Source organism: Alexandromys fortis, unplaced genomic scaffold (assembly GCF_014885135.2).
Source record: "Alexandromys fortis isolate MF-2015 unplaced genomic scaffold, M_Fortis_MF-2015_v1.1 scaffold_134, whole genome shotgun sequence".
NCBI classification, from domain to species: domain Eukaryota; kingdom Metazoa; phylum Chordata; class Mammalia; order Rodentia; family Cricetidae; genus Alexandromys; species Alexandromys fortis.
In genome coordinates this window covers 2,287,029-2,313,492 of record NW_026068007.1, presented here as the reverse complement: position 1 = coordinate 2,313,492, position 26,464 = coordinate 2,287,029, and the positions used below count along the sequence as shown (strand labels likewise).

Below are 26,464 nucleotides of genomic sequence, written 5' to 3'. Positions count from 1 at the left end.
AAAAAATTTGATGGGTTGAAGCCCTGCAAACAAAGGAAGAGAAATAGTAAAGTACAGCGTAAGGAAGGCCTAACCCAAGGAGTTGGTGAGGAAGGGAGGAGGAACAGAGACAATGTGTGTACAGGCTCACTGAAAAACAGACCTAACCAGAGAACTACAGATACCTCCCTTCCCCCAATACCTGGACCATCCATTAATAAGATGCCTGCACAGATTCCTCCCTTCCCCAGTACCTGGACCACCCATTAATAAGATGCCTTCACAGAAATTCTCTTTACTCAGTATACCACATCCAGATAACAAGAAAAATAATAACAACATATTCTGAAAAGTAAAAAAAAAAAAAGTCTCAAAGAAACAAAGCAAGCATAAAACCTCAGAAACATGAGGGGACTCAGGCTTAAACCAGCTACCTAAGACAACCATGACCAAATAAGAGCAGTTATAATCTATAACACTGTGTTCAAGTGCAAACAACAGAAGTCCTATGATGGAACCAAAGTGACCCTGGGCTATGAATTTATAGTACAAAGTCAAGAAAGAAAAGATTAAGAAGTATAACAGTTAAGTGGGAAAGGAACAGAACATAAATGAGCCATCTAGAAAACTCAGTGAGCAAAACAGTGACAGAAATGTCGTATGATCTTAGCGGTGAATCAGATAACCAGTAAGGAAAAGAAGCCTGAATATAAATGGCATCATACAAACCTTCCAAGCTTGTAAAACAAAAGACAAAAACAAAATCAAATGAAAAACGTAAGCCCTGCTCTGCCCCCAAAAAGAGCAAAACCAAAAAGTCAAAGAACAAAATATCAACAAATTGTGGAGCATTTACAAAATAGAACTTTTGTGTAAGTGGGAATTCTAATACTAAAAAGAAAAACAATGTTTGAGGCAAAAACTGAAAATTTCTCCTAATTAGTGTAAGACACTAAATCATGTGGTAATATCTTGTTTGTACAAATAAAGCTTGCCTGAAGATCAGAAGGCGGAGCTAGCCACTAGCTAACCATAGAGGTCTGGAGGTCTATACAAACAGACAGGAAGCAAATGGGTGGGTGGCTAGAGAAAGTGATAAAGCAGGAGGGAGGAAACAGGAACTCAGTCTCTTCTCATCTGGGAGAGTGGAGTAGGTAAGGTGGCTTTGGTTTTGCTTCTTTGTCTCTCTGATCTCTCAGCATTTTCCCCAATATCTGACTCCAGGCTTTTATTATTAATACCTATTAGAACTTGTGCTACAAGGAGTTACAAAAATTTAGTTAACAAAACTGCTACAGCTTACTGTTAGTCATCTGTCCTGACAGAAAAGTTTTAAAGGTTATCTTCGGGAGAAGTAGAAAATTAAATAGGTTATAAATTCAGATCTGCAAACAGGAAAAACATTTGGAAGGAAACAGAAATAAAAACTTACTATTTCTTATTCTTAACAGATCCAATAGATGACAATTTGTTCAAAATAATAGCAATGCCATATCCAATCATGCATGCTTATTTATAAGTAAAATGAGTGTCATCAACACTAGAAGAAACTAGGAATAAGATTTTTATCATAAGGTGCTCATAGGACCTAAGAGTCTGCATGGTGTTCTGTGAAAATGGACTCTGATTATATTCCACTATATAGAGCAGTGGCTCTCAGCCTTTCACAGGAGTCACATATCAGGCACCCTACAGATTATATATTTACATTATTATTCTTAACAATAGTAAAAATTAGTTATGAAGTAGAAAACAAAAATAACTTTATGGTTAGGGGATCACCACAACATGAAGAACTGTATTAAAGGGTTGCAGCATTAGGAAGGTTGAGAACTACTGACTGAAAGTAATTGCAACAAAATGTTTAAGAAAAAAGAAAGACCTGTTAAATAATGAAGGGGAAAAAGGAGCCATATATTATAAAATGCATAGCTAAACTAAAAAGGTAGAAGACGGAAAGCAGGACACAAATAAGGCAAGCTCCCAGCTGGTTTGCAGCAGTAAGTTACTTCAGTCAGCTGTTCAGGTACAGACCCCACTACTCTTGCCTGTCCCTCAGGACTGCTCCTGACTAGACCTGTGCAGAGCTGCCCGCTCTACTATGCTTGCTTTATCTGACTGTTCTTTTTCATCTTAATTGTGTTACCTCTATATGGCCCAAAAGCAATGCTACCTTTACAGCATTAAATGGCAAGAATACAGAAAGAGAAAAAGGAGGCTACGGACAGTCCTTTCTCACTGGAAGCTAACAATGAATTTGGGGGAATCCATCACAAGCAAAAGTAAACAAGATTCATAAAGGCAGCATGTGTCCTAGGTGATCAATGGAAAGAAAGCCAGAGGGCATAAACAGGACTTTGAAAAACTTAACAAATATGGCAGATACAAATTCAAGTTTGAACATCAATGATCTAACTGCACCAATTAAAAAGACCAGACTGCAATGAGCACAGAAAAGATGGATGACAAGATTCAGCTATTTGTTGTCTATAATCTGCTTTAGTTTTTGTTTATTTTGGTAAGAGAGAAATCAGCTTTACATACAAAGACATATATAAATAAAAAGTAAATGAATGAAGAAAAGTGTAACAGTCTATGAAAAATTGAAACAAAGTGGGACTGCACGTATTCATCTCAGACATTGAAGAATTCAGAGGGATCAAAATGGACCTTAAACAAGGTAATGAAGCCAGTTCTTCATTAACAATAGTAACAATAGTATGTAGAGTATACTTAACAACATAGTAAAAAAAAATTTTTTTTGCAATAAAAACTGTAAGAATTGTAAAGACCAGAAGTGAACTGACTACATATAACAACTGGAGACCTACAACACATTTCCATCAGAAAAAAGATCTTGCGGGAGTGGGAGATATCTCAGTGAGTAAAGTACTCCTGGTGTCCCGGTTCTGAAGTAAAAGAAACCCAGCATAACAGAGGTAGAGACAGCCAGATCCCTGCAGTCTGACAGCCGGGGCGTCTTGCCAAATGGATGAACTCAGAACTCAGGGAGACACCCTGTCTTTAAAAATCAGGTCAACAGCAACACTTAGCATTGACGTCTGGCCTACACCCCACAACCCTACACACAATTAAACAGATCAAACAATACTAATCAATATCTATAGGCTACTTCACCCAGGAACAACAGATTGCTCATTCTTCTCAGACTCCCATAGAACAGGCTACTGCAAAGGTGGACGATATTCTGGGAGCTTACATTCATTCTCATCACCCCGGAATCACTGCCCCAGAAATCCTTGCTGATGATAAGAACACAGAGAAGGAGGAATACGCTCGGCAGCTGACACGAGAACTCGCATAGCCACGTGGAGAGCAGCAAGCGGCTGGTAACACGTGATCAGTGCCAAGCTACGGAACACTTTCCTTTGCATTCTAACCAGGGAAATTTCAAATGAAGCACAAATGTTACGCGCGCGCGCGCGCGCGCACACACACACACACACACACACAAACACACCAAAAATGAATTAGATACTTAAAATGTATAAAATCTATATGAAGAAAATTACAAAATTCTCCTCAAAGAATTTAAGTAGAATTAAATCAATGAAGAAACATTCCACATTTTCGTATGTTGAACCATCCCTGCACCTCTGGGATAAAGCCAACTTGATCATGGTGGATGACAGTTCTGATGTGTTCTTGGATTTGATTTGTCAGTATTTTATTTAGTATTTTTGCATCAATGTTCATGAGTGAGATTGGTCTGTAATTCTCTTTCTTAGTAATGTCTTTCTGTGGTTTGGGTATCAGGGTAATTGTAGCCTCATATAAAGAGTTTGGCAATGTTCCTTCTATTTCTATTGTGTGGAATAATTTGAGGAGTATTGGTATTAGTTCTTTGAAAATCTTGTAGAATTCTGAGCTGAAATCATCTGGTCCTGGGCTTTTTTTTGGTTGGGAAACTTTTGATGACTGTTTCTATTTCTTTTTATAAACAGAAAATCTGTCAACATAATCCACCATATAAACAAACTGAAAAATAAAAACCACATGATCACCTCATTAGGTGCCAAAAAAGCTTTCAACAAAATACATCATCCCTTCATGATAAAGGTCTTGCAGAGAGCAGGGATACAAGAAACACACCTAAACATAATAAAGGCAATATACTACAAGCCAACAGCCAACATCAAACTAAATGGAGAGAAACTCCCAGTGATCCCATTGAAATCAGGAACAAGACAAGGTTGTCCACTCTCTCCACATCTATTCAATATAGTTCTTCAGGTCTTAGCCAGAGCAGTAAGATACTAAAAGGAGATCAATGGGATACAAATCAGAAATAAAAAAGTCAAACTCTCACTATTTGTTGATGATATCATAGTTTACATAAGCGAACCCAAAAATTCTACCAAGGAACTTCTACAACTAATAAACACTTTCAGTGAAATAGCAGAATACAATATTAACCCCCCAAAAGAAATCAGTAGCCCTCCTGTACACAGATGATAAAAGGGCAGGGAAAGAAATCAGAGAAACAACACCCTACACAATAGCCACAAATAGCATAAAATATCTCGTAGTAACTCTAACAAAGCAAGTGGAAGACTTGTATGACAACAACTTTAAATCTTTGAAGAAAGAAATTGAAGAAGACACCAGAAAGTGGAAATCTCTCCCATGCTCTTGGGTAGGTAGAATTAACATAGTAAAAACAGCAATCTTACCAAAAGCAATCTACAGATTTAATGCAATGCCCATCAAAATCTCAGCAAAATTCTTCACAGACCTTGAAAGAACAATACTCAACTTCATTTGGAAAAGCAAAAAACCCAGGATAGCCAAAACAATCAATTCCTACCTTCAAACTCTACTACAGAGCTACAGCACTGAAAACATCTGGGATTGGCATAAGAACAGACAGGAGGACCAATGGAACCGAATCGAAGACCCTGATATTAATCCACACACCTTCGAACACATGATTTTTGACAAAAAAGCAAAATATATCAAATGGGGAAAAATGATATTTAACAAGTGGTGCTGGCATAAACTGGATATCAACATGTAGAAGAATGAAAATAGACCCATATCTATCACCGTGTGGTGTGGGAGAATTGTCTGTATTCTGTCAATCATATTTTAAATAAATGCTGATTGGCCAGGCAGGAAAATATAGATGGGAAAACCAGACAGGAAGTAGAAATGATGTAATGAGAACAGGAGAATTCTGGGAAGGAGGAAGTTGATTCCTCTCACTCCTGCCCAGACCACTAAAGCAGCAGGATGTGATCTGCCCCACTGAATTCATTCTCGAGACAGAGGGAGAATGGAGTGGGTGGGAGGGGGGTTAGGGAAGTGGGAAGTGGGAAGAAGGGGCGATGTGTCCGAGGAGGGGGAGGGAAATGGGAAATGGGGAGGAGGCAGAATTTTTTTTTGCAACTAAAAAATAAATAAAATAAAATAAAAATTAAAAAAAAAGGTACTGAGCCACATGGCTAACATAGATCAGAAAAATGTGTTAATCAAGATGTGAAAGTTAGCCAGTGAGAGGCTAGAGCTAATGGGCCAATCAGCTTATAATTTATGGAGACCCATTTGTGATTTTCTTTGGGGCTAAACAGTTGTGGGGTACCAGGTGGGGCAGAAACCCCAACAAACAGGACTGCTTATGTTACAACTGTGCACAAAACTCAAGTCCAAATGGATCAAAGACCTCAACATAAAGCCAGCCACACTGAACCTTACAGAAGAGAAGGTGGGAAGTACACTTGAATGCATTGACAAAGGAGACCACTTCCTAAATATAACCCCAGCATCACAGACACTGAGAGAAACAAGGAATAAATGGGACCTCCTGAAACTGAAAAGCTTCTATAAAGCAAAGGTCAACTAGACAAAATGACAGCCTACAGAATGGAAAAAATTTTTCACTAACCCCACATCAGACAGAGGTCTGATCTCCAAAATATACAAAGAACTCAAGAAATTGATCACCAAAAGAACAAATAATCCAATTAAAAAAAAATGAAGTACAGGCCTTAACAGAAAACTCTCAACAGAGAAATCTAAAATGGCTGAAAGACACTTAAGGAAATGTTCAACATCCTTAGTCATCAGAGAAATGCAAATCAAAACAACTCTGAGATTCCATCTTACACTTGTAAGAATGGCCAAGGTCAAAAACACTGATGACAACTTATGCTGGAGAGGTTGTAGGATAAAGGGAATACTTCTGCAATGCTGGTGGAAAAGCAAGTTGGTACAACCCCTTTGGATGTCAGTGTGGCGATTTCTCAGAAAATTAGGAAACAACTTCCTCAAGACCTAGTAATACTACTGTTGGGTATATATCCAAAGGATGCTCAATCGTGACACAAGGCTATGTTCATAGCAGCATTGTTTGTCATAGCCAGAAACTGGAAAAAAAACTAAATGCCACTCGACTGAAGAATGGATAAGGAAAATGTGGTACATTTACATGATGAAGTACTACAAAGCAGAAAAAAAAATGACATCTTTAATTTTGCAGGAAAATGGATGAAGCTAGAAATCATCATTTTGAGTCAGGTAACCCAGACACAGAAAGACAATTATCACATGTACTCACTCATAGGTGGTTTTTAAACATTAAGCAAAGAAAACCAGTCCACAAATCACAATCCCAGAGAACTTAGACAACAATGAGGACCCTAAGAGAGACATACATAGATCTAATTTACATGGGAAGTAAAAAAAGACAAGATCTCCTGAGTAAATTGGGAGCATGGGTACCTTGGGGGAGGGTTAAAGGGGAGAGGAGAGGCGGGGAAGAGAGCAGAGAAAAATGTAGAGCCCAATAAAAATCAGTAACAAAAAAAAGCTCTCTCAGCAAAAAAAAAAAAAAATCCACATTAGTAATATTAAGAAATCAGCTTTTGTGATTGACCTAAAGATTCAATGTAATCCCCCCTCTGAAGTATTTTGTGTATATTAACAAAACCATCCTAAGGTTTATGTGGAGAAGTAAAAATGTCTAAAATTATATCACAGGAGGTTTGCCATTTTTAAACTTCAGGAGTTACTACAAAGCTATAGTAATCACAATGGTGTAGTACTGATAAACAATACACAGATCAAGGGATGAGAAAGAGGGAGTGAAAACAGATGTATATAAATAGAAAAAAAACACATTACATCCTGAACAACACTTTACTAAAAATGCCCTGCTGATGTCCGGAAGCCTCGTGACTGGATGGTCACCGTGATATATCTAGACAATGGGTTATTAGATGCTCCAATGAAAGACATGACCAGAAACGTAAAGATGTTATTAAGTGAAAGTAACCAAAATGAAAGCAATTCATGATTTGTGATCCACTATATGACTTTCTAGAAATGGCAAAAGTATAAAGACTGAGAAGACCAGAGGCTACCAGAGGCTGCGAGAGGAAAGAATAGATAGGCAGAGCAGTGGACACAAAGAGCACTAAACTGTCTCCATACACAATAGTGCATGTTCACCGTCACTGATTTATATAACCCTGCAACTCGCCAAGAAGAAACTCCACCTAAAGCTCTGCAGGCTGTGTGGAAAGAACCTCTCTACGATACATTTGCCAGTGTGACAAAGGCAGCATTCTGATGGGACAGCTGCCATTACAGACATGGGCAGAGAGTATATGGGAAATCTTCAGTATCTTTAAAAATTAATGTAGTAAGTAAAAGACAGTCTCACAGTGATATATAGAGAAGAGGCTTAATTTTTTACTGCTGATTCATGAGTCTAACATTTGATTAATCTGTCATTAGAGTGAAATTTACTATATCTTATTTCTGAAGTTTAAAAAAATGCTAAAAATAACGATGAGAGATACACAAGTCCCTTGACGTAGCATGGTGACTCACACAGGCTATCAGGAAGCTGAGGTAGGGCTGTCAGCAGTTCCAGACCAGCCTGGGCTACAAATGTGAGAACCTGACTGCTCTAAACAACATCAACAGTAGAGGTAGCAATGCCAAACCTTCTCATCTTAATAAGCATTGACATTCTACTATATATGACTCAACTGCTCTCTCTTAACAGAAATGAAACCAGCACTGAAATGGTAAAGTGGCTGTAACCACTCCTGAGCCGTCTGGTAATGGTCAGGTGGAGTAAGGGATGGCAGCTCTACTGTATTACCAGGTAGGAGTGCCTGTTAACTGTGGAAATGGACCTCTGGTTATTTTTAGTGAAGAATTTTTTTTATTCATAAATGAAATAGAATAGCTAAATATGTTCATTCATAGTTGCTATTTTGGAGGTAAGATTATCTGCATTACTGCATAGACACTATTTCAGAACAGCTTTTGGTGCACTTTGGTATTTTTAAATGAACTACTTACTCAGTCTACTATGAAATGTACTCATACATAACAGTTGTCTAGGTTAAAGAAACAAGGAACGCTCATTCTCACACATAAGCCAAAGACATCTATTTTCCGCTCAACTATCTAGAGACTCTGTTTGTTTTTCTAAGAATACTAAAGTGGGCCTTGTGTGGCGAGGTGTACTTTTAATCCCAGGATTTGGGAGGCAGAGGCAAGTGAATCTTTGTGAGATTAGCCTGGTCTACATTATGAATTTCAGTTAGCTAGAATCACAAAACACAACAACAAAAAAACCAAAGTTAATTTTACCAGAAAAATACAACATATTATGGATAATGTAGCCCACAGAATTAGTACATGGAGAAGTACGTTTCAACATGTTTTCTTCATCTTCTTTTCAAAAGACAGAAAGAAAAAAAATACATGTACAAAGTAAAGCCCATTAGCCGAAAGAACCGCAGTAGCTGATGCCACCAAATGTCGGTTCTCTTTGGCAAGGATTCTAGCGACAAAAACAGAGGCACTGCTCTTAGGGGAGATATGCTCTTTTATGGAGCAGGATTAATCACTCTTCAATAGACGGTCTCACAGCAAACGCTTCACATGTCCCAGCTGACACTTATTCAAAAGGGAAAGAGGATCAAAAGCTCTACGAAAATTACTCCAGTAGGGAAAAATTATTTGATAATGACCACAAAAGTTCTAAGACTGGTTCTACTTTGCAATTGATATCATGTTTTGCGCAAACCTCATTTTTCAAATGAAGAATAATATAAATCAAAATGACTAGTTACTTATTTAAAAGCTTTCAATTTCATTAAAAATTTAATGAATTTTTATTTCATTATTTCATTATGAAATAATATCACTTACCATAGAATACTATGGATTAAAAATTACCACAAGCCAGGCAGTGGTGGTATATGCCTTTAATTCCAGCACATGGGAGGCGGAGACAGACAGATCTCTGTGAGTTCATGGCCAACCTGGTCTACAGAGTTCCAGGACAGGCTCCAAAGCTACTGGGAAGCCCTGTCTCAAAAAATAAAAACAACAACAAAAAAAATACTTACCACAAAGAAACATAAATAAATACACTCAGAATGTTGCCATTTTTTCAATGCATATGAAATACACACCCTTCAAAAAGAATTAATACTATTTGGAAAACTGGAAGCAAGTAGAACTTGTGGTTTTCTGCTTTTACATCTACATTTGCTATTGGAAAGTTATGCAGAGAGCATCTTCCCAACACTCTCTTAAAAAGTAGCTACAACTGAGCTGCTGGTTTATGGGCCATACTTGATTCTCAAGAAATGACAAACTGCCTGAATTTGCTTCTAGGAGTCTAGGAGTGAGTTTTTGCTTTCCAATATGTGTTCATTTTTCAGGTTTTTTTTTCACAAGTGAAAGGCATTTCTAATAAAAGTTTGAACACATCTAAGGAATCATATTTTAGTTGGATGCTTTCATTCTTTTTACCTTTAAAGCTAAAAATATATACATCTATGTTTATTATAGGAATGAAAAGATTAACTCCCTGAGCACTATAAACTCAAATATCTTTTAACAACAAAAGAGAGGTAAAAGGCAGGCTTTCTGCTATGAAGATACAACTGAAGGCAGAGCTGCTCTCTACGGACAGCTGAGGAAATAGCTTTATTATTATACTAATTATAATTCAATGGAAAATTATAAAGACCTTCCTTATGTTTGAAAAGCACTTCTGCAAATACTAAATATAGTTAGGAATTTACTCATACTTTTTAAAAACAGCTTATTAATCACTAAAAGTTTTCATTTCAACGGGCATAATGGTAAAACTTCTATAGTTTAATATAAAAATGTCAGCAGTAAGTCTTACATACAAATTTCTCCACATACATATATTAGAAATAAGGTATACTGATCAGTCAAACCAGTGCAAAATCTACTGCCTGCTGCCTGATTTTGGAAGCAAAGTTTTATTGAAACATACTCATCCCTTTACATACTGTCTCTGGCACATTTTGTGTTGCATGCAGGAAGAGTTAATATTTATTACAAAGACCATATTGTCCACTCCCCGATAAAACAAAACTTACTAGTTAGCGCTCTACAGCAACTGCTGCTGGCTCCTGAAGTTGAGAAAGATATTACTTTTACTATGTGTGTACAAGTGCATATACACATACTTAATAATAACCAGAAAATATATTGAGCTGATTGAGGAGAGTTCCCCCACTTGATTTGGTCAACTGTACAGTGAATACTGTCTACCTTATGGGCTCCAGAGAATATCAGGATACGGGCTGATTTTGTTAATATGCTGTAATTTGGATTATGCCACAACTTCTCACATACATTAACACTAATAACTTTTTAGGCATGAAATATATGTATTTTAAAGACTGAAATGCAGAAACTTAGATTTTAATGTTGATAAAAGGTTGCCTACAGGTAGTATATAATCAAGTGAAAAATATATATGTTATATATGTGTGTGTGTGTGTGTATATATATATATATACATACATACATACATACACACGTGACCATGACTCTAAGCTTTAAACATAAGAATTATTTCAGCAATGAAGAGAATGCTCAGGGTTCAGGACTCGCTGGACATAGACACGATACCTGCTGTGGAACACTGAGCAATGTTAACAACTGTGTCCCCAGCTCCAAGCATCTCTTAAACTTCCTTTCCACCCATAGCCAGAAGGAAAAAAAGGATACATGATAATCTTTAAAGGAAAACTAAAATTTAGAGCACTGAGAATTACTAACTCTGAAACTAGATGACTGTCACGGTTCTAACTTCTCCACAAATATTAAAATGAATGAAAACATACTTTTCCCTTTTTCCTGCTCAGTTTCTGTCTCTGGGTTTTTATTATTTGTGCTACAGTTCAAATCCAAAAGTCAGTATATGGTGAAATGTACAGGTTAAACCAAAACTAGTCCCTTACCCTGCAATCCCACAAGGCTAAGGACATGTATTCTGAGGGTGCTAAATGCCAATCAGCTCAGAGAATGCTTATTAAGGCACTGTAAAAAAAAAATCAATACCAAAGACCTCATATCAAACTGTCCTTTCGTAAATAATGCGTGTCTTTCCCTGCATTACATTAATTAATTGCACAACCACCAAAGATTACCTTCTCCTTTTTTACACAGAGAGAGAAGTGTGAGAGTTCCCCTAGTGCAAGTAACTGAGTAACAACAAGAGAACAAGTAACAGGTGCAACAAAAGAAACACTTTATGCTGGTTAAAGGCAAGAAGCAGACTTTATTCAAGAGGGTGCTATGGCAGGGAGCAGGGGAGGTCAGATTCAGCCTGAGCACAAAGACATGCAGAAACTTTTAGCAGGGGTGTGTGGTGGTGGTACTGCAGTGGTGCTGGGGTTCGAATCCAGAGCTTTGGGGCCAGCCTGCTCTGGGAGCCACATCCCAGGCTTTGGGTAATCCTTTAATTACCTTCTATTCAATGGTACTCTATCCTATAGGCCAGTCACATACACACATGTAGTAAAAGAAATTAGCTTTCCAAGTTACTCTATTGTTACCAAATTTATAACCAATTCCATACCATCAATTCAAGGAAGACAGTCTCCATACTAAACAGTAAAACCACTCGGCGTGTTGTCCACACCTTTAATCCCAGCACTCGGAAGCAGAGGCAGGCGGGTCTTTGAGTTCTAGGCCACCCTACACAGGGGGTTACATGGTGAGACTCTGCCTCAAGAGAAAGAAAACAATGTGGTAAACCATATGTAATTAGGAACTGTTTTTAAAGTATACTTACATCACAATTATTAACACCCTAAAAAGAAAGGCAGGCCTTACTAAATGTTACTAAAAATGTTCAGCAGATCCATCAGTCAGGATCCAGCATGAATGCTGCTTTGACTCGCATGCACCTTCCTGATCTCTTTGGCAAACACTTACACATCTATTGAAGGGTTATGAATGCATTCAGGGGACACAAAACAAAACAGGCCACAACAGGATGGAGGCAAATACTTCATCTTGTGTGACAGGCACTCACAACAGTTAATCTGACCCCTACAAGCAAACAGTCCAAAGAACCACAAGGCCTTTCACGGAGAAAGAGACCTGACTCACAGCCAAGGGAACAAACACATCAAGATTTCAGTTCACCTATCAGACAAAAATCAGTCTTAAGACTGAACACTAATCTAATAATGAGGTAATTCTTCTGGGATTTACTTCACTCCTTTAGAACAGCAATAGTAATTTTAGATAGAATTACACAAAAACTCAAACAGGAAACAGTATCAGGAACTATGCCATTTTACTTAAAGCAAAATAGGTTTATAAAGCACAGACTTGATTTTCCCATATGTAACATGATTGCTTCAAGTCAATATATTTTCATGTTTTATTTTTCATCACACACACAAATACACACACACACACACACACACACACACACACACACTGCAAATCTGTTTCCAGAGCCGCGCTTCTTTTTTATTAAGAGAGCTGAGAACCTTGTTTTGCAGTTAACATGGGGCTCACTCTTCCCTTTCAGCAAAGTGCTCTTAGCAGAGAACAGACTGAGATGTGAATGTGTATTGAGTTGCTTACTTCTACTCCACTGCTCCATTTCCAAAGACAAGAGCTCACATAGAAACAGACACAACCCCTAAAAGGGGAGCAGATGAAAGTGTGGCTAAGTATCAACTAGTTTATTTCACTAGTTTATTTCAACTAGTCTATTATTTAATTATTTCAAACCAAGAGCCTTTCCCAAGTCTTTTTTTCAGTACTATACTTATGTTACAAAAAAATAACATTAACAAGCAGGAAACCAAAACATTCTAATGCTATCTTACAAGTATAAAATCATTACATATTAATTTGTTAAGTACTATATGTACTATACATTTTCTTTGGTTTTTCAAGACAGGGTTTCTCTGTAGCATTGGAGCCTGTCCTGGAACTTGCTCTGTAGACCAGGCTGACCTAAAGCTCACAGAGATCCGCCTGCCTCTGCCTCTGGAGTGACGGCATTGAAGGTGTGCGCCACCACCGTTCCCGACCAGAACTTCTACATATGCTACTTATTTCTCAATAGCAACATTGCGAACTCACAGTTGAGAAGAGTGCAGCCATTTAAAAGGCACACTGGGCTGGAGACATGGCCTCACAGATTAGGAACACTAGCTGCTTGCCCAAACTTGGGCTCAGTTCCCAGCCTATACAGTGGCTCCCAACTGTGTGCCTCTCCTGGCCTCCAGGCCTGCAAATACACACAGAAACATGCAGGCAAACATCCATACACATAAAAACATTACAATAAAGGGCAAAATTAAAGCAAAACCCAGCTACTTTCATGAACTTTTTTCCAAAGACTATATCAGCTACAAAACTGACGAAAACGGGGCCATTCCAAGGCCTGGCAATGAGCTGCTCCTCATGCAGCATTTGTGGAACACACGCATGGACAGACTGAGAAGCCACACTGCAGAGAACTCTCCTAACAATGGCAGTCACACCCGAACATCCAACAAGCAGCCCTGCAGCCCCAACAGCTGTGCACACTTGCTTGTACTGAACCCTGGCAATCCCATGAGGTGGAACGGACTCCTTTTTAACTAAGGGCAGTGATTTACAACCAGATACTTCTGAAGTGTGTGCCTGGAGTTGTCATACTGACCAAAAAGCTGGCACTGACATTTAGTAGGTGAGAGCCAGTTTTAAATTTTCCTAGTGTCCTGAACAAATCACAGAATTAAACTGTCCAACCAGCTACCAACTACTGACAAACACTAAACAGATCCCAAAAGCTAAACTGCTACTGATCACTCTATGTATTCAGTTATAAAAGCACAATATCAAACATAAAACTGTATCAGATTCTCATGCTAAATCAGCAGCCCAGTCTGCTTTCTCAGAACGTCACTGCAGTAAAGCAGAAAGTGACATAATTTCCAACTCAACATTCATCCATCTCTGTTCAGTAATTTCCAGGGCACTTTCACCCTGACTCACTCCCTGAGATTTCATAGAAAGCAGCCAAGCCCTTTCCCAGTGCCCATCCGGGGTCCACATTACTACCTGCGTGATTATGGTAACCCAGGAAGTTTCATCTGCTCTGTTCTTTCATCCATGATGCTGTTGCCTGACCAAACACACACACACACACACACACACACACACACACACACACACGAGAACCAGACTTTCTTTCTGTCAAATGTTCCTAAATGACTTCGAGGGCAAAAACACCTCCAGACTAAAATTCAATTGTCTCATTCTCCCCCCCCCCCCCCCCCCCCCCCCCCCCCCCCCCCCCCCCCCCCCCCCCCCCCCCCCCCCCCGCCCTCTCTCTCCTTCTCTCTCTCTCTGTATAAACATGCTATGTGGTGTGTGCAGTCCACATGTATGCACATGTACATAGCCTCTAGGCCAACCTCAAAAGCTGTCCACCTTTTTTTTGAGACAGTGTCTCTTACTGGAACCTGAAGTTCACCCATTTTTCTAGGCTGCCCAGCTACCTCCGCAGCACTGGGATGCCAAGTGCACAGCACTATTCCTGGCTTGTACACGGGTCCTTGTGCTTGCAGAGCAAGCACATTACTAACCCAGCTATCTTCCCAGCCCTCTAATTAGCCTGTTTCTACTCTCAACGCAATTAGGATCATTATTCCAATCAGGAGCTCTCCCCAACATTCCCTGAGTCTACTATCATTCCCTACAGCACAGTTGTGTTACCGCATGCATTCCCGCTCAGGGTTCTTCTGATTCTCCACTCTGCCGTTCCGCACCCTCATCTACCAATGTGCAGCAGCGGTTATCAAGGGCTAGGGACTTAATCTAGAGTCTGACTCTGTGAAGACAGTGGATCTCTATACAAGTTCCTCATTGCAATATTTGACTAGTTCCGGCTGTAGAAGCCTCTACAATGGCCATACATTCATTTCTTTTGAATTACTTGCCTAGACACATGGGAATCTGAAATTACAAAACTGCCTTTGAATGAATGCTTAATTTTAAACAGAAAGACTAATTCCTTGCTGAAAAAGGCAAGAATGGGGCTGGAGGGATGACACTATGGTTAAGAGCACTGGCTGCTCTTTCAGAGGACCCAGGTTCAATTCCCAGCACTCACATGGTGGCTGACAACTGTCTCTAACTCTAGTTCCAGGGGATCTGACATCCTCACACAGACACACAAGCAGACAAAACACCAATGCACATAAAAAAAAAAATAAGAACAAATCGTTTAAGAAAACATAGAAAAACAAATTGAAAAGAAAGAAGGCAAGAACTAGAGTTCGGCCCACACAGTCTGCAGTCCAAAGTCTGTGGCCTTGTTAAGCCTTACAGACACCATTCTGTAACCCTGTACCAACAGTGGGTTGCGAATGAAGGCTTCGCCTCAACAGAACAGACTGCCCAGTAGTCCGAACTCTGCACAAGTCAGGAGTACCATAAAGGAGGTTGTCTGGTAGCTTCATCTCTTACTGTGCATTCAGTAAATCTGAAGTTCTAATTTCCCTTAGTCCTTTAAATAGTCACAATAAAATGCCCTAACTTTAAACACCCCCCATTGTTTACAGATAAAATTTTATGCTAAAATGTGATCAAGGCCATGGTAACTTAAGGTGAAGCAATGATCAATTGCACTTGTGCCCCAGTCCACAGAGACAGCAGCTCAGTGAGCTAAAATGACTCCATTCTTTAGTGCGGCTTCTCTTTCCAAAGCCAACATCCAAATTACTCATAAAAATCAAATTTTATTTCTTTCCCTGTGGCAAACAATGGAAGACAAACTATATCAGTATTACATAAAATTGTGTTTCCTTGTTTATTATCAGTAAACACATGGCAGGCACCCTCATGTCCTCTTCAGAGGCCAAGAAGGTTAATGAAACAAAATGGTATCATTCATCATGTGTTGTACATTAATGCAATAAATAGATTAGATATTTTGTCTCAGTATTGGTTAGCTATTCATTAAGGATTCAATTATCACTACCTTTAAATGCAACCACTAGCTATCAGATATAGTTTACTCAATCGGTCTTTTGGATTTGTTTTGCTTTTCAACTCCATGTGAGACAGTCAACTCAAACTGCACTGCCAGCATTTATGAAGGTATCCCATTAACAAACAGGTCCAATCCCACTTAAGAAATTAGCTATTTTCTGCTACATAATTAATCAAAGGATATTTTATTTAGAAGAATTTTTCTTCCCTAAAACATTCGTTTTCCCTTTTTGGGAAAACATATTCTAGACAATAAAAGTCTAAAATAGGAATGCACACAAGGACTGAAAGAAACCAGTTAGAAAGAGGAAACCAGAACAAACATGATAACAGGCAGGCCTGAAACAAATATGGACGATAAGTCAATACGGAGTTCTAAAATTAGAAAGCATGCGTTTAGATATCTGCCTAGTTTCCAAAAATAAAATAAAAACCTAATTAATTAATATACGTGATGAACTTTTTAAAAGGTCTCTGTTGTTTTCTATAAATCAGAGCCAAGATAAACAGAGCTCTAGGCTCATCCATCCCTAACAGGAGGAATGAGAGTTGAATGAAGGGGTGTGGTTGGGGGAGGGGTGTAGCGGGGAGATGTTCTGCTGGTAGGCAGGATAACTTGCCAATCTAGAATGTGGGAGCAAAGCTCTCAAAGGGAAAGTCCAAGAGACTCAGTCAACAGGTCACAGGATTTCATTCTAAACACAGCAAGGAGTCTAGAAGAAAATGACAGAGGCCCTGGAACAGGAGCTCCACTTTTCACTCACTAACACTGGACTCTAAGAAGACATATAAGCCCAAATGCCCCTGGGAGCCATCATTTTGGATGCCTGATCCTTTGAACTAGCAATTACCACAGCCTGCCATGGTAATCTTTCTGTTGGGTCCACTTGCTAATTATGCAAATTAGAGTTTAAGGTCCTTGTAAGACAAATAACTGCAGCTGCTTTACAAAGTCAGTTTTGCTGGTTTAGCTGGTGGCACATATAATTAAATATCAAAAGGCTGTTAAAAAGTTATATAATAAAACTGCTGAGGCCAGAGAAAACAGGAAGAAATAGGGAGGAAAACAACTCTTTCAGAAGGAAATCAAAAGAATACATGGATCTAATCTACATGGGAAGTTGGAAAAGACAAGATCTCCTGAGTAAATTGGGAGCATGGGGACCATGGGAGAGGGTTAAAGGGAAGGGGGAGGAAAAGAGGGAAGCAAAGAAAAATATATAGCTCAATAAAAAAACAATTTTAAAAAAATCAATTAATTAATTTAAAAGTTCAATTCAATTTAAAAAATTGAAAAATAACTGATTAAATTCATTTTTTCCTTCAGTCACGTAGCAGAATGCTTTTGTTGGAGGGAAAAATATTACAGTTCCAAACAGAACCCTGTGGTCCTGAAACCGAATTTCACTAGACACTGAGAAAATTCACTATGCTTATCTTTACAAAATTAAAATAGAATGCCTTTGTAAAAATAAAAACATCGAAGCAATTGAAGTCAGAGAATGTTCTAGTCTCAACAGTTTAGCCGTCTGGCCAGGAGCAATCTGTGCACACTGCAGAAGGCACCAAGTTCAGCCTTTACCACTAGAGACAGGCCTGGACTGCCTATGTTCACTGTGCACTTCCCTGAGAGCCCATCGGGCTCCCCAGACAACATCCTCAGAGTTAAAGGGGAGCATATTCTGATGTCTTAAAGGACACCTTTGAAATGCTTTAAAAGTTCATAAATGAAGTTCCTGGTTCACATTTAAATCAAATGCTGAAAACCCCAAAATGTAAACAGAATAGGCCCAGCCCCTCCCAATATCACCCCCCTTTTTTTGTCAATAATAACGTCCAGTGAGGTCACCGGGTGGCTTGCTGGTTTATTACAAGCACAGCATCTCAATAATGGGCTAGTCAAGCATGTTTAAATGTCAGAGTGAAAGCAATCACACACTTTATTTGAAGTTAAATAGTATAACAGAGGAAGTAAGAAAGTCCTCATTGTTCACACCAAAAAGATGCTCTTGAAAAAATTCTCGTAAAGAATCTGAAAAATCCCTATGCCAAAACTACACAATTCACAGATAACCAGAAGAAAAATCTCCTTCTACAAGCTAATGTACTTCATAGCTTCTGCTACACATAACAAACAGAAAACAAAAGACAAAGTCAATATCACCACAGTACATTCCGATCTATGCATTTTACAAAACAGTGCCCTGAAATCTCTAGAAATATTAGCCCTTCTTATTTATGGAAAACTAATCTGATAACTTGTCACCGGTTAATGTTTTTTATCTGGGAGGGCATGTGGAAAACAAATCAAATTCAAATCCAGCATCTAATTCATGAGCGTGATGGGCAGCTGAGTTTAACACCCACTGGATACAACATCTAAAGCTGACCGTGCTCTACCCTCACCGTCTCTGGTCCTTGAACTTTATCTTTGGCCACTAGGCATTAATCCCCTAAAACACACACGTGTATTCCCCTCAGGATCTTAGAGTCATTACAAACAAAGTAGTCACTACAATGAACTTGAGACTGATGTTTTGGTTCCTGCTGAGGAACCCCTGAGATCCCAGAGCTATCCTTAGAGCAGTATACCCTCTAAACATAGCTACTATCATAAGGGGAAGCCGGCACCACATGAGTTCTTAAAATACAAACCCAAAGAGGAAACACAGGATTAATGAGCAATACTGAATGGCTGGAGATGACAAAGCAAGCAAACAAAACATTTCTTTCCTTGTCTTTGTTGTTGTTGTTGTTATTATTATTATTATTTTAATTAAAGAAAGGATACAGCCTTAAAGCACCAGTCTGAGTTCCTACTGCCAGGATCTTCTGTACTGGATCAAAGGCCAGAGCTGAGGGCTGATAGGGGAATCCATGGCGAACAGTCTGGGGATGGGCAGTGACATCACAGGAACCAAGGCAGCAGGCAGAATCCGAAAACAGAACAGCCCACAGGGGCATTAGACTGGAAAAACTACTACACAAAGCACACACAGGAACTTAACACTTTACGGGGGAGCTGAGGGTTGGAGGGTGGATCTAGCCTAAGGATCACAGCGCCAGAAGAACAAATCTACTTAAATTCCTGCTTTGCTACTATGCTAGTAACCCCACAGAGGGCAATTTCCTATGGATAGCGGACACTATTCTGCTTGACTCCACGTTGCTCAAGTTTGTAGTGGTTCAAAATTCTGTAAAATCCTTGCAAAAGGAGATTCGTGTTGCATCTCAAGAGAAATCACCCAAATCGTAGCTTTATTTGAATGCTAAAGGGAGGGATTTCTAAGAAAAAGTTGTAACGAAACTACTGAAGGATTTAGTCAAAGAGGCATCAACCTCAAAAACAACACGAGCAATTCTAACGATGGAAATGGGTGCAAAAAAAAATCTTGCAATTTTCCATTGAGTCTGGAATAATTTTAGGCCATAAGAACAAAAACTGTGCGCAGGCTTGTAAGCCCCCGACATAGGAAGGACCGAAAGGCTATCTATGAGCAGGCAAGGAGGTCTGGATACGGAGGCTCGTGTGCTTTTCTCTGTGAGCAGCTGGAAATTAATACGCTGCATCATTCTTTCTGAATACAGGACCGTGGGGGCAATCATCATGTCATTCACAGACAAAAAATAATAATAATTAAAAAAAGAAAAACCTCTGCTCTAACTTTTTAACCAAACAAGCTGAAGAATCCTGCGACTTCAGGTGGTGAGCCGCTTCGCCCGCATTCTAAAAAGTGATGCGCAAAAAAAAAAAAAAAAAAAAAGATCTGGTTGAACAGGTTTGCCTTGCCCACGAACGACGTTCATCACACACTGCTGGAAAATTTCGACGTCAGTGAAAGAAAATAAAATATGCGCGAATATAAAAGTATTTCCAGACCATTGTTACCAGTGGCTGGATGGGAATTAAAGACAAGGGAGTATGCTTGGGTTGCCTTAAAATGACTGCTTTTTATGAAAGGGACTAAAAGAAGTAGGGGGGATCTCTATCCAAAATCCCCCGGTAAGGCACGTCTGTCAAAAAGGGGGGGGGGCGCCTTCCTAGAGCTCTGAGCACTATTGGCGCGCTCTGCCCTCAATCTCCCGGGTACTGCCCAGCGGCCCCCTCAAACGACCCCAATCTTCCCAAGACAGCTCGGCGGGGCTGCGCGCTCCCTTCACCTTGCAGAGTTGGAAGTGTTCGGACTGGAGCGTCTCCTGGATCTCGGGCTCCCGGTTCCCAGGCGGGTGCTGCTGCTGTTGCTGCTGTTGCGAGGCCGAGGACGAGCCTGCGGTCAGGCCGTCCAGCACCTTCCTGATGTTGAATTTCCTCATGGTCTCGCCGCCCAGGGGGGTCTGTCCGTCTCCTCGGGGCCCCCGGGGGAGCCGAGGCACCGGGTGGGAAGGAGTCCGAGCCGCTGGCGGCTTCGATCGCGGAGTGCGAAGGAGCGGAGAGCAGGAGATAATCCCAACAGGAAGGGCTGCGACGACGGGCGCGCGGCGGCGAGTCCTCTTCCTCCGAGGCCGCCGCGGGCTGCAGTGGCGCCGGACGCCGCCTCCTCACCTGGTCGCGGCCGGGCTCCCGCCGTCCCGCGCCGCTGCCGCTGCCGCTGCCGCCGCCGCATCCATGGCCCCGCGGCCCCGCAGTCCCTCGGCGCGTCCCGGGCTCGGCCTCCGCTCAGCGCAGCCGCCCGGCCCTCATGGCCCGGACACCCGGAGCCGGTCCTCGCGCCTCCCGCCGCTCTCTCCCAGGCCGCCCGGCCGCTCGCTGTCACCTCCCGGCAGCCTCGGTCTCCGGCCCCCAACGCCCGGCCGAGCAGGCGGCGAGCCGCGGTTCCAGCGCCGGCCGCGGCGGTGGCGGCAGCTGGGCCTCCGCGGAGCGGGCTGCCCGGTGCGCATGCGCGCCGCCGCCCCCGCCCCCGGCCCGCGGCTTAAATCATCCTCAGCCCAGGGCCGTGGCAGCGGCAGGCGGACCCGCGGGCTCCCCGGCCCGCACCTCCAGCCCTGTCACTCAAGCTCCCGCTGGGTGCTTTCAGGTGGCTTCGAATCTGGGCTCGCAAGGGAGCGTCCAGGCGACGATTATGTCAGTGGCGAGATGACAGCTAGGAGACACCCAAAGGGAGAAGCCCAGCCTCCTTCTTGAAGGTGTTGCTGGAGGTTAAAAAAAAAAAAAAAAAAATGAGGGTGGCGGGTGGCGGCTAGACCGAAATCGGTACCCCTACGGGGGAAAAACTCCAACGCCCCGACCTTGGTCGCCCACCACTCCGACCGAATCCATTCGCCAGGCAGAGTGGGTGGCAGCCAGCACTCCCCGCCACTCCTTGTTACAAAGTCCTGTCTACCTGCCAGTTTAATTAGTCAATCAACAACCCCCTGGAGACTCTCTGATCGTCGGACAGGAGAGGGAGGTGAAATTTTTTGCTCAGGTCTGCCCGCCAATGTTCCTGCGTGTCTCCCCGAGTGCTAACTGACAGAGGAGTGGTTCAAGTTTGCAGCGGTGGAGAGAAATTGGTGCTGGGGGCGGAGAGAATCCTGACCGGTGCTTTCTACAGGCGAAGGTGGTGGGCGCAGATCATCAGAAGGGGAGAAATGCTGGCAGAGCAGCGCTTTCAAGGGTCGCAGCAAAAGGCCAGTCTTAGGCTTACTAAGACCCGCCCCGACTAGGAAAAAAAAAACAAAAACACCAGGTTTTGTTAGTTCCGCACCAAATTCAGAAGCACCTCCCTTTGCCTTGTGATTGGCTACTTTCTCCCCTTCAGGACAGTCTCCTCACTGCATTGGCCTATGGGCAGATAGAACCTGCCTTCAAGAACAGGCAGCAAACCAATTAGGCTCGGGGCATTTCGGGAAGCGTAGTTCTCTAGAGTTCTGTGGTCCAAGAGGATGCCTTCAACTTGGAACTTGTAAAACTTTGATTTGTGCTATCATACTTGTTGAAGTAGGAAGTTAATTCGCCGAAGGGAGAGGACAGAATAAAACAAATCTGAAGCCTTTCTTAAGCTATTTCTGAGTGGCTCTACACTTTTGGGTTTTGGGTTTTTTTTTTTTTTTTTTTTTTTTTGGTGGGGGTGGTGGAGTGTTTTTTGTTGCTGTTGTTCTCTGAAACACATTTTGTCCAGTTTGACACATTATATTGGGCGCAAAGGGTTTAAAAACGCCATACTTGTCTTCAGCAGATTTGCTGCTATGTCAAGGGGACAACCTCACATAACCAAATGTAAAATCGCATGAATTGAGCAGTGGAGGGCTGAGGAGGACATTGAATTACCTAGGGAAGGCCTGGAAATGGTGATGTCCTTGAATGAGCAGGCAGTGGTCCAGAGAGAATCAAGGTGACAAGAACGTCCCAAGGGTGGCGAGGGAGGCTTTTAAAAATTGAACTACCTCAATAGCTTTCTTAAAAATCCAAATGACTTCCCCAGAGCAATCACAGAACAGGCAAGTCACACCCCTAAATTTTATGATATGCTTTCCAATCTAGGTTTAGGATAAACTTGTTGAGAAAGATCGTCACTGAATTAGGAAAAATTACGGAGATCACAGTTTTCTGTCCGGAGGTTTTGTGATGTAGCAGGCGATTTCTGGCTTCCATATGCCTGACGGGAAATTCAGTGCAAACCCTGGCCATCCCCACAAATTTGGGCAAACTTATTTATTTTCATCAGAAACAAGTTCATCGTGTGAGATGCTTCCTGAGTAAAGATGAAATCGCTCGATCAAGTGAGAGTGGGGGAGGGGTGACAAAACCGTTAGTGCCACATTGCTTAGCCCTCTGCTGCTCTCCAAAAATGTCAGTTTCTTGGTCCATCACGCTCTTTGAGATGAAAAGGAACTTTAAGAGGTAACCAGGCTAGGTCAGGCCCCTATTTTCGCTATAGAGATATTGCTTTGATTTCTATGCCTTAGCAATTTCATTTCATTCTGAATTCATCCTGCCATGCCCACATCAATCCAGAAGAGCCTTAGAACTGAAGGTGAATGTAGATCCGTTTTTATGATATTACAGAATAGTGCAGCACATCCAGAAATCCATTCAGCACAAAAAAAAAAAGATGAAGGCCTTAAATAGTTACTATTATAATGATAAACATGGTGTGTCCTAAACTCCTTTTATTTCATTTTATGTTATGTTTATTTATTTTCCATGTGTGTGTTTTGGGGGGTGGGATGAGTGCCCACATAAAGAGAACATGGACAGAGTAGACTGCGAACAACCTTCTGGTGTTGGTTCACTCTTCCATTTTGAGGTCTAGGGATGGGATTGACCTTGGGTTATCCTACTTGGAGTGCCCGCACCTTCAGCGACTGCACCATCTTGCCAGCCCTTACTGGTACTTTTTAGTCTTAGAAATCAGTTTCAACTGATTGCTGTTTTAAAAATTAGGATTGAAAACATTAATAAAAATAAATGTTAAATTATTAAAGTGTGAAAATTTGGCACAGAGTAAAACCTTAGTAATTCATAGTTCCATTTACTTTTTAGCAGAAAGCATCTGACTTTACCTGTGGTGATTTCTCAGCAAAGTTTGTGCTTCCTTCTGATGAATGAGTCAGTGTGTTGACTTAGAGCAGTTTCGTAGCTCTATGCCATTGGGTAAATGATGGTCTCCTTCTCAAATGGAAAATATTCTTACCTACTTATTGAAATAAACTGGGATTGGGTGTTATATGACCTTACCAAAAGGTAGATTGCATTTAGCCAAGTCAGGCTAACACTAAGCAATATTGTATAACTTGATACAAAGCAAAAAGAAATCTAAACACACACCAGAAAGACAGTCCATTACATTATGAGGCATGGAATGCTAAAATCCAGAAAGGTGTGCATTTCTGAACTTTCCAACCTGAGTTATCAGATTTAACAGTCACCAGAATAATGAAGACTATGCACAGGGGCAGCTAGAGGAACGCTATATACAGACACAGCTTGATGTTCATTGAAATAACCTGCGAGTAAGTATTTTTTTTTTAAATTTTGTTTATTGGTAGCCTTTCTGGAAAGTGAATGAAATCCACATCACTGAGTAACATTCATTTTTATTGACTTAACCTCAGTTTATGAAGTCCCAAAAGGTTATAAGAATGACAGTAACTGATTCACTGTGTGATTTCACAGAGTATTGAATTTAGATCATTTGCCAGTTGTAGCACAGATATTAATTAGTTCAGGCTCCTTTTTGGAAAGTATTTTCTAGATCCTGTTAGACAATGAACCTGAGTGTCTGTTTTTTAGTCAGGGAATGCTGTGCCCAGCTCACAGAATCAGAGGTGGGAATCTGAAGTCAGTCAAGCCCAGGAGTAAGAATTCTGGGAATTTGGAATTGAATGATGAAGCTCCCAGGGAGGGTGAACTCTAGAGTCATATAGTGTCGATAGGCTTGGTGGTTTATTTTGCTTCTTGTATATTGAAGCTTTGAATGGCCATGACACATGAGTCTGAAGAGCAACATGTACCACATCATTGGCTCCAGGCAGGCGAAAAATAGGCTTGCCATTTCCAACAAGCCACTCATGTCGCAGCTGCTCCCTTGTGCAGTCATCTCCTATACATTCTTCCTTTGTGTGTGTGTGTGTGTGTGTGTGTGTAAATTAACTAAATAGATTTCTCCTTTTACTAAGTTTTTTAAACAGACATTTAGACACCATTTGCCTCCATAAATAAAAGAATGCAAGGTTTTGTAGCCATCTTCCCCTGGTCATTTTTACATTCTCCTGTCAATTCTCTCTGCGTTTCAAAGGCTATTGCAAGATTCCTTAGTAATTTGGGTTGGCAATTTGGGCCAGAAGAGCTAATAACAATAGCAGTGGAAACTGTCAGTCAGATTCTGAATTACATTTAACTAGTGGTACCCAAGGATTTGCTGATGGCACGGGGAGAAAAAGAAAAGGAGCAAAACACACACCTCACATTCAGTAAGAGGACTGCAAAGGTTGACGCTGAAGTTCCCTTTCCACAGTTATGACTCATGGGTAGGTAGTTTCCAATCACCATTTGTTCCTTAATGGACTCCACAAACACAATTAGCTAAATAAACAAGCCTTGCCTGAGAACAACAAGCAGGACCTATTACATTGTGATCTTTGTCCAGCTCTAACTTTTCCAGAAAAACAGATCAAACAGACTTTAAGTCAGACAAAATAAACTCACACACCACCTTTGACACTTTTATGTTGTTGTTGTTTTCTTTCAGCTTTGGATTTTTGTTTGTTTGTTTTTGTTAGATATGGTTAAACTATAAGCAAAAAAAATTCATAAAGATTAGTAAGGTCAAGTGAAAAGAAAATTCCAGAATTAAAAAGCAAAACTGAGAGAATCAAGTGTATGTAAGCCATGCGGCATTTATATAAGGTGTGAAAGAACAATCTTGTCACATTCTCTACAAAACTCTCTTAAGCAATCCATTCTCCAGGCAGTTCAAAGGTTATTTCTACAGTAGGAATCATTTTTGATAAGGAAATGGGTAGTTCAGTATTTTTAATTAGGGTATCTTATTTGGAAATTTAAATATTATATTTTAAGCATTTTGCTAAATTTTTATTATGGGGTTACCTTTGCTTTTAAATCACTTGTGGAAACTAGATTTGTGGGCTGAAAAAAATCTCAACAAAGTATTTTATGCAATTAGCTCACAATAAATAACATGTGTTAACACAGTTAACTCTAAGCAGAAATTTAATTTCATATTTTTTGATGTGGGATATTCTTCTGTATATATGTTGCTTTTATTGGCTAATGAATAAAGCTACTTTGACCTATAGCAGGGCAGAATAGAGTCAGGTTGGAAGAGATATATAGAAAGAGAGTAGACAGAGTCAGGGAGATGCCCTGTAGCTGCTGAAAGAGGAGAAAGATGCAGGAGTTTTACTGGTAGACCACAAACTCGTGGTGATACATAGATTAATAGAAATGTGTTAATTTAAGATGTAAGAGTTAGTTAATAAGAATCCTGAGCTAATAGGCCAAGCAGTATTGTAATTAATATAGTCTCTGTGTGTTTGGAAAAGAGGATCTGCTTTTGTTTCCACAGAAGATGAGAACCTGTGGATTCCTTACAGGTTAATGTGGTTTGATTGCATAAGAACCCTTCCTGAAAGGTCTCTGGAAATCCTAAAATTACTTCACTCAACAAACAGCAGGAAGCAGTTTAAAAAAATTATGCCCAAATTCCCAAAATGATTGTTT

The 26,464-nt window shown here is 40.6% G+C and overlaps 1 protein-coding gene across 7 annotated transcripts in view; it reads right to left on the bottom strand.

The window, feature by feature from the left end:
• Window positions 1-20,753, bottom strand: part of Stxbp5 (syntaxin binding protein 5) — a 129,027-nt gene extending 108,274 nt beyond the window's left edge. For all 7 annotated transcript variants that reach the window (XM_050161584.1, XM_050161586.1, XM_050161587.1 and 4 more), the window contains exons 1-2: window positions 20,464-20,753; window positions 19,094-19,191 (exon numbers count right to left, since the gene is read on the bottom strand). In XM_050161584.1, coding sequence (XP_050017541.1) covers window positions 19,094-19,191; window positions 20,464-20,616 — 251 coding nt within the window. In that variant the 5' untranslated portion in view covers window positions 20,617-20,753. The remainder of the gene's footprint in view (window positions 1-19,093; window positions 19,192-20,463) is intronic.
• Window positions 20,754-26,464: the final 5,711 nt, after the last annotated feature.